The 8,293-nt window shown below is 49.3% G+C and overlaps 1 protein-coding gene across 2 annotated transcripts; it reads right to left on the minus strand.

Annotated features, from left to right (window-relative positions):
- Positions 1-456: 456 nt before the first annotated feature.
- Positions 457-7,735, minus strand: LOC146754851 (fibrous sheath-interacting protein 2-like). Of its 2 annotated transcripts, none has more exons than XR_014938483.1 (4): positions 7,464-7,735; positions 2,145-2,270; positions 1,460-1,818; positions 457-1,098 (listed from the first exon to the last, which is right to left on the minus strand). XR_014938483.1 is itself a non-coding variant. In XM_085526464.1 (4 exons), the coding sequence occupies exons 1-3, from the start codon at positions 2,600-2,602 to the stop codon at positions 1,534-1,536; spliced, it is 483 nt and encodes a 160-aa protein (XP_085382590.1). In that variant the 5' UTR covers positions 2,603-3,712; the 3' UTR covers positions 458-1,098; positions 1,460-1,533. The 2 variants fall into 2 exon arrangements, 1 of the variants encoding a protein (XP_085382590.1); XM_085526464.1 differs by lacking the exon at positions 7,464-7,735 and adding an exon at positions 2,531-3,712 and having other exon boundaries at positions 458-1,098.
- Positions 7,736-8,293: the final 558 nt, after the last annotated feature.

Genomic DNA, 8,293 nt, shown 5'->3' on the forward strand with positions numbered 1-8,293 from the left:
ATACAGGCCAGGATGCCCTTGGCCTTCTTGGCCACCTGGGCACACTGTGGGCTCATGTTGAGCAGAGCATCGACCAACAGCCCCAGGTCCCTTTCCTCTTCACAGTCATCCAGCCATTCTGTCCCAAGCCTGTAACACTGCATGTACCCCCAGCAGAGAACAACTACATCCCCCAGAGGATTGCTTGCTGCTCTGTCACCCTTTATGTTCAGTGCAAAAGATAAAAGCCATCCGTATATCACTTGATCTCCCCTTTCCTTTTTGATCCCAGCAGCACGAGAACTCCCTGGGTTGTCTCACCTCGGCTTTAGAATAAGGACTTCAGTTTTCGGACACACTTTGTAATGTTATTTTTTTAATTTTTTTTATTGGTTTTAATTCTAATTCTGATACTAATTATGATATATTGTACTGTAGTGTGTTATCTTGCATTCTGGTATCATCTTTGGTCAATTAATTAAACAAATTAAAACGAATTAAACAAATTAAAATTAATTAAGCCAATTAAAACTAATTTGTTGCCACTGTTTTGGTTTTTGGCCAATCTCTCTACTTGTTTTCCCCTTTTTTTCCTTTTCCCTTCACTGGGGCCTGGATGCTTCTAGGGACTCTGGAGTTTGTTTTTGGGTCAGAAGCAGTACGAATGCTTCTGGGGAGTTTGGAGTTTGTTGTTGACGCAGAAGTAGTCTGGATGATTCTGGGGACTCTGGAGTTTGCTGTTGGGTCAGAAGCAGTACGAATGCTTCTGGGGAGTTTGGAGTTTGTTGTTGACGCAGAAGTAGTCTGGATGATTCTGGGGAGTTTGGAGCCTTCCCTGCCCAACGCAGGTTTGGGTGACTTCTCAGGCAGCTTCATTGCACGCCCTGTGCTCCATGAGTCTCCCTGAAGGCCACGCTCCATCAAAGCCACATTCCTTCTGCATTGTCCAGACAGAAGATTATAGCATGAAGGAGAGGGGCCAGCTGGTTTATGAAGCATTGTGGGTCTGATTTTCGAACCCGCAATGTAATCCACGGGACCGGGCTGGAACTTGTCCCTGGCCATCTGTAGTCTGTGGATCGATTTCTTCAAATTGGAAATCTCCCGAAGAAGCTCATCCTGGAAGGGAACAGAGGGTTTATGCTTGGTCTTGTCTTAGAGAGTGCTTCCCACCCTAAGTACTGCTGCTTTACGCAGAAGAGGGCAAGCACACTGCTTCAGCCTTGCAATGAGGGCAGAAGAGAACGGCTGCCACAGTGCTCTGCTTGTAAGCAAGCAACTTTCCAGGCTGCCTTCACACCAGCACGCTGTGCTAGCTCAGCTCTGAGCTGAGCTGTCCTTTCCATGCCTCAATGCCTAGACCACCAGCCCGCCCCTCACCTTTTCTGCTTTCCCCATCTCCCTCAGATCCATCAAGTAAAGCCCGTGCCCTCAGTGCCATGCTGCTGACACGTGCCTACCAATACTGGGCTTTGCCTACCTCTTCTCGCCTCTTTGCTTGCTTTTTCTCCAGCTTCAGCCTGGTCAGGTACTGCCTGTACTCGTTGAACTCCTTCAGAGTGCAGACAACCTACAGAAGAGACAATGACAGATGGCTGTAGTGTCAGGCCCCTGCCTGGCAGACTGGAAAGCCCTCCTGAGGAGACCCGTGTTGGTCAGCCCAACAGCCAAACTTACGTCGCCATCCTCGGTGACCAAGCCCCGTTTCTTCAGGTTCCGCAGGTTGTTTTTGCGGTTGTGGAACTCCCGCAGATGCGGGTCATGCAGGCTGTTGTACTCTGTGCACAGATTGCGACTGTACGGATCTCTCAGGTCAAACTGAGGAGAAGGCTGGTGGAGCTGGAAGAGATGTGTTGTAGAGTGTGAATGGGGAAGGAGAGAGCAGCAAAGAGACAGAGACACTTCCAAGCTGCTCACACCCACAGGCTGGCCTCTTGCCTCTTTCCCAAACAGTCATGTCTGGGTTTTCCTAAGTCCTCCAAGAGGGAGAGCAGAGGGTTGCACCCTCCTCCAGGAACGACCCGGTCTCCACATTTCTGTGCCTGATGGATGCCTGGCCCCAGCATCCCAACACATGGGATTGGCATCCCAACACAAGGCCTCCTTGGCATGGCGGCAACCCCAGGAAACAAGAGCCCTTTTTGACGCTTCCTTACTCCTCTCACCTTTTCCCCCAGCTTTCTCCTGGCGAAAAGGAGCTTGGTGCCGGGCTGCACAGGGATTTTAACCCCGAGTGGAAGGTCCAACAGCCAGCTACCTCCTGCTCCAACTTCCTGTCCTCTGGGTCGGAGCTAGAAAGACAAAGACACGCTTGGACACTCAGACACTCCATTCCCCTCTCCAGCCCACCTCCGCTCCCTTTGGCAGCTCCCTCCCCACTTCTGTAACCGATGCTGGGATGTGCAGAGAGGTGTGATTCCCTGCAAGCCTTCTCCAGCACCAGCATGAGGAGAAGTGTCCCTCAGCCTCTGGAGAGCATCTACAGCCCCAGAGCAGCCCTGCATACCCCAGGCTACTGCACTCAGCTCTCTCTTGATGTAGCAGCGCTCACCTTTCCGCTCTTCCCCGCTCTGCTCAGAAATTCATCTGGATTTCGGAATCCAGCACTGCAACAGCACTCCATGGCTCCTGGTAGGAACTCTCTGAGAGCTGCAACCCTCCGCTACCACCTCTCGCTCCAGCAGCAGCGAACTGAGGCCACCCCAGCCGGAGTTCCAGCCTGCAGCTTTATGTCACGCTCACCCACTGTTGCATCACAATGACATGCAATGACATGCGGCAAGCCTGCAGCTGCATGGAGGCCCTTCTGGGTGCACTCGTGGTAAGCTGCTCCAGCTGGCCCTGCTTTGAGCCAAAAAGGCTTGCTGAGTCCTGAGGCCTGCTGTAGGCTTCCTTGGTTTCTATCACAGGTGATGCTGCATGTGGAACAAATACCTTCTCGGGTTGTCCCAGAGCTTGTTTTATAAGTAAATGACACTGAAACAATGTGGGAGAGCTGGCCTGTTTTTCTGTCCTAGAATCTTAGAATGGTTTGTGTTGGAAGGGACCCTTAAGATCACCTCGTTCCAACCTGCTATAGACAGGGACACCTCGCTGTAGACCAGGTTGCTCACAACACATCCAGCCTGGCCTTGAGTGCTTCCAGGGAGAGGAGGGATGCTGAGGAGGTGGAAATAGTGAACGCCTTTTTTGCTTCTGTCTTTAGTGAAAGGGCTCTCCCTCCGGAATCCCAGGCCCTGGAGGTTAATGAGAGAGTGTGGGGAATGGGAGATTTCCCTTTAGTCAGGGAAGAGGTGGTCTGTGAGTGCCTAGGAAACATTAAGGTCCATAAATCCTTGGGACCTGATGGGGTGCATCCACAGGTGCTGAGGGAGCTGCTGGAGGTCGTTGCTGAGCCGCTCTCTGTAATCTATCAGAGGTCTTGGAGAACTGGGGAGGTGCCTGAAGACTGGAGGACGGCCAGTGTCACTCCTGTCTTCAAAATGGCAAGAAGGAGGACCCGGGTAATTATAGGCCAGTCAGCCTCACCTCTGTCCCAGGGAAGGTGATGGAACAGCTTGTGCTGGATGCCATCTCCAGACAACTGGGAGAAAAGGAGGTTATCAGGAGTACTCAGCATGGGTTCACCAAGGGGAGGTCGTGCTCGACCAACCTGTAGGCCTTTTATGAAGATGTCACTAGCTGGGTGGACAGGGGGAGAGCGGTAGATGTAGTCTACCTTGATTTCTGTAAGGCTTTTGATGCTGTCCCCCTTGACATCCTTATAACAAAGCTGAGGAAGTATGGGATAGATGAGTGGACGGTGAAGTGGGTCGAGAATTGGCTGACTGGCCGAGTGCAGAGGGTTGTCGTTGGTGGTGCGGAATCTGGCTGGAGGCCTGTAACTAGCGGCGTCCCCCAGGGGTCTGTGCTGGGTCCGGTCTTGTTCAACATCTTCATCAGTGACCTTGATGAGGGGATAGTGACCACCCTCAGCAAGTTTGCTGATGCCACGAAGTTGGGAGGATTGGCTGACACGCCTGAAGGCTGTGCTGCCATTCAGAGAGACCTGGACAGGCTGGAGAGCTGAGCAGTAAGAAACCAGATGAGGTTTAACAAAAGCAAGTGTAGAGTCTTGCACCTAGGGAGAAATAATTGCATGCACCAGTACAGGCTGGGGGAAGAGCTGCTGGACAGGAGCTCTGCTGAGTGGGACCTGGGCGTCCTGGTGGACGACAGATTGACCATGAGCCAGCAGTGTGCCCTAGTGGCCAAAAAGGCCAATGGCATCCTGGGGTGTATTAAAAAGAGCATGGCCAGCGGGTCGAGGGAGGTGATCCTCCTCCTCTACTCTGCCCCGGTGAGGCCTCCTCTGGAGTGCTGTGTCCAGTTCTGGGCTCCCCAGTACAAAAAAGACAGGGATCTCTTGGAAAGAGTCCAGCGGAGGGCCACTAAGATGGTGAAGGGCCTGGAGCATTTCCCCTATGAGGAGAGATTTAGCGAGCTGGGTCTGTTTAGCCTTGAGAAGGGAAGGCTGAGAGGGGATTTGATCCAGGTTTATAAATACCTGAGGTGTGGGTGCCATAGTGGCGTGGCTGGTCTCTTTTCAGTAATGTGTAGGGACAGGACTAGGGGTAATGGGATGAAACTTCAGCATTGGAAGTTCTGCACGAAGATGCGGAAGAACTTCTTTACGGTGAGGGTGACGTAGCACTGGAACAGGCTGCCCAGGGAGGTGGTGGAGTCTCCTTCTGTGGAGATATTCAAGATCCGACTGGACGCCGAGCTGAATATACCAAGGCCAATTGCTATGCCAGGCACATTTATGGCATCAGTGAACAAATAATGCCTTAAAGATTGTAATAGACAGGAGCCATCTATTCTTTTAAAACTAGGTGACCAAAGAAGAACAGTCCCTCTAGAGTCAAGCTGTTAAGAACTAACAGCATCAATCAATATCACATAGATAGATTACTTCCCTGCCCTAAGACCATCTTGTGACCATTTGGTGCTCCTAATTAAGCCCTCTTGATGGCATTTTGTCTGAGCCATGTGACATTTTGTGATAGGAGTTACTGCTAGTGTTCCCTTCACCCTACACCAAAGTAGGAGGTATCCATTCTCAGGGAATCATGCAGGCTTCCTCTGTATCTGATGCTCAGAGACAGCCCCAGAACTTTTTAAATCTTAGCTTAGCTCTCATCCAATAATGTTCATCAAACAGTGCAACTTGTCCTTTGGGGATGCCTTTGTTCTGCATCAACCAGTTCCAACGGAGTCTTCTTGGCTTGTTTTAGATCAGTTTGTCAACAGATAAAGCCAGGGTCTTTGAATTACAAAGTGAAATTGCAGAATGCATGATTCTCAACCAAACAGAACAGGAGGTGGGATGCAGGGTGAATACCTGAGCCAACACCACCTGCAAGCAATCCTTCAATATCTTAGGAATCTCTAGCCATCCCAAATCCAGTGTTGTGCTTGATCTATCATCTCTGCTGAGTTTTTAGCCTGCTGATGGTGAGCATCATGGTGGTGATGGGTGAGCAGTCGGACTAGAGGGTCTTAATCAACCTTAAGGATCCTGTGATCAGAGGAATGTGAATGTGCTGTTAAAGGTCACAAGCGCTGCGCTGCAGCATGAGCATACACAGCGAAAGGCTTTCAGTAGAGCTTCAGTTCATAAATGAGGACTGGGTTATGGAAAATAGGCTCAAGATAGAAACCAGAAAACAGATCTTAACGCCAGGTTCTGTGAATGCAGCCAGCTGAATTTCACAGATCTTGAATTTCAATGACAATTTCTTGTGTTATTTTACCCTCCAGCTCCACCCTGAACATGAACATGTCAGTGACAAGCATTACTCCTCCAGGCTTGACCTGACAGTGCTTTACTTGTACTATGAGCTAATGCCAGGAAGAGCAGGAAAAGAGTTTCATCCACGTGCCTTCTCCTTCCTTAGTAAAACCAGTGTGAAACTGCAGCCACGTCAGGCTGAAGGAGACGTCTCAGATGTCCTGCCTGGATGCAGGAGGTCACGTGTCAGAGGATGTCTGGCACGTCAAGTCTCATGGCAGTGCAGTGCATGACAAACTGCAACAACACTTTCCTGTGGGCTCCTTTGGGCACGAGGCCCAGCGGGTGACACACCTCTGGCTGCAGCTCTTCAGAGCCTCCCAGCAGCCACGTGATGCCCATGGGAGAGACACAGCTGACCCGCACAGCAGATGATTTACCAGCTAGCTCTGGTTTACAGCAAGAGAAGATACAAGTGGCAATGCTGAATGGTGAAATACTGCGAGTGTGTGGCATGGGTATAAGATTGGTGAGCCTGAGGATGTTCAAAGTCAGGCTGGACAGGGCTCAGAGCACCTGATGGAGCTGCGGTGCCCCTGTTCATTGCCAGGCAGTCCAACTAGCTGACCCTTAAGGGTCTCTTCCCTATCTATGAGATACACGAAAGCTGATTCTGCAGTAACCAAGCTACCAACAGCAGTTGTTTGTCTTACAGCTTGCCAACACAGGTTTTAAAATAACAGCATTGATTACTCATTTGATAGTCACATTACAGTGCAAAGCACATGGAAACGTCCATCAGCTAATTCAGTTAATTCTGGGGGCAGACCTGCCAGTATGAAATATTATGCTAACATGACTGAGAGAAGAAAAGCAAAATTAAGACTAGCTGACAAGCCTTGGCAGGAAGTTCTGCTCTCCATCAATTTAGTCCCATTATTCAGTTCTGTTTGGAGCTTTCTCCATGTCTCTCTGGAGTTTGTTCTTTGAGAAGAAGCAATTAAGTAAGCTCTCCAATGCCAAAGTGCATACACTAGGGCTTTGTTGTTTCTCCATGGATCAACAAGGGTGACAAGCCAGCAGAATATGATGAAGAGCCTCATGCATACTCAGTGTAAAAAAAAAAAAAAGGCAATTGTTGCTGGGAAGAAGGTGCATTTGCATTTGTGTCATCTGCAGAGGGTACTGCAGAAATGGAAAGTCTTCCACTGGAGAAAACAAAGGGCTCTCATTTATTGCAATCAAGGCCCAGCGTGTGGATCTCAGAGATCAGACCTACACCCTGCAGCAAAACAGAGACCTGCGTGGGAAAGTTAAGTTTCTCTCTACATCTGTGCAAGAAAAAGCCCACCATGGAATGACAGCTAAGTAAACATCCCTGTGACTCTTCACAGGTCTCTTCTACATTTGGGATCACTGCTACAAAAAGAGCTGTTTACATCATCTCTCGTGGCCACCCTGGGAGAAGAACAGGAAGACTGGGATGCTCTTTTTCCTATCTTTCCTTTGATTTCCTCTATATCTTAGGGACGAATCACAGGACAGAACACAGAAATCAAATGGCTCTACAAAGCAGATTGGCCAGTTCAAGTCAAAACAGCCACTGAAAACACCCCAGATGCTGTCTGACAACAGCTGGACTGTCGGGGAGTCAGGTGAATGCAGTCTGCTGGCCCTGGGCAGGAAGAGGACAGCCCAGACTGTCACATACCTTTCACTGAAAGCTGATAGAGCATTTTATCCCCCTCACAGATGCACTGATAACTTGCAGCATCATCCATGGAGACGCTGTGAATTTTCAGGGTGTGTTTCTTCCCCACAATGTGCAGTTCCTATTTTTCACTGGCCTTGAGCTCCTTCCCATCCTTCATCCACTCCACAGTAGCACCTGTGTCTGAAAGCTCAGCCTGCAGTTTGGCTTCCTCACGCAGCCGAGCGGAGATCTTTTCTACATCTTTGCTCTTATTGGTAAATCTCACTGCAGCACCTGTCAGGAGCAAAGGCCTCGTTATTTCAATTGATATCAGGCTAACGTGGTCAATGTTTGCTGCAAGATCTCTGAAAAAGTATCACCTTCTGTTCCTGCACTCATAACTGGGTCAGTGCTGAGCAATTCAAGATATTTAATTTGGTCTTCTTGCCGGATTTACTAAGTAAAAATCAACCAAACATCTCCTTCTACTGATTAAGAATGCTCTAAACATGCTTCTGCGGAGGTTTCCACCCAATGACAAACAGCTCCTCCCATAATGAATCTTTATTTGTTTTATTTTGTCATGCAAAGCTGATTGATAGAGATATTATTGGAATGATTGCTCCCCTACTTCTAAACTATTCCAGTGCAATCAGAAAGGCTGTCTGAACCTGGAGCTGAAAGTACTGCTCTATGGTGATGCAGTGGTAAACCTGGTGACTGAAGGCACTGACCAGTAGCTGTGAACTGCAGACATTCATCAGCTGGCATGGAGCAATCTGGTTCAGATACCAAGCAGCTGGGTAGATTGGCTTACCCTACACTCAGTGCTATCATGTTTAGGTCAT

The sequence above is a fragment of the Coturnix japonica genome, chromosome 37 (genome assembly GCF_054131305.1).
Source record: "Coturnix japonica strain WE chromosome 37, WE-NBRP24, whole genome shotgun sequence".
Taxonomy (NCBI): Eukaryota; Metazoa; Chordata; class Aves; order Galliformes; family Phasianidae; genus Coturnix; species Coturnix japonica.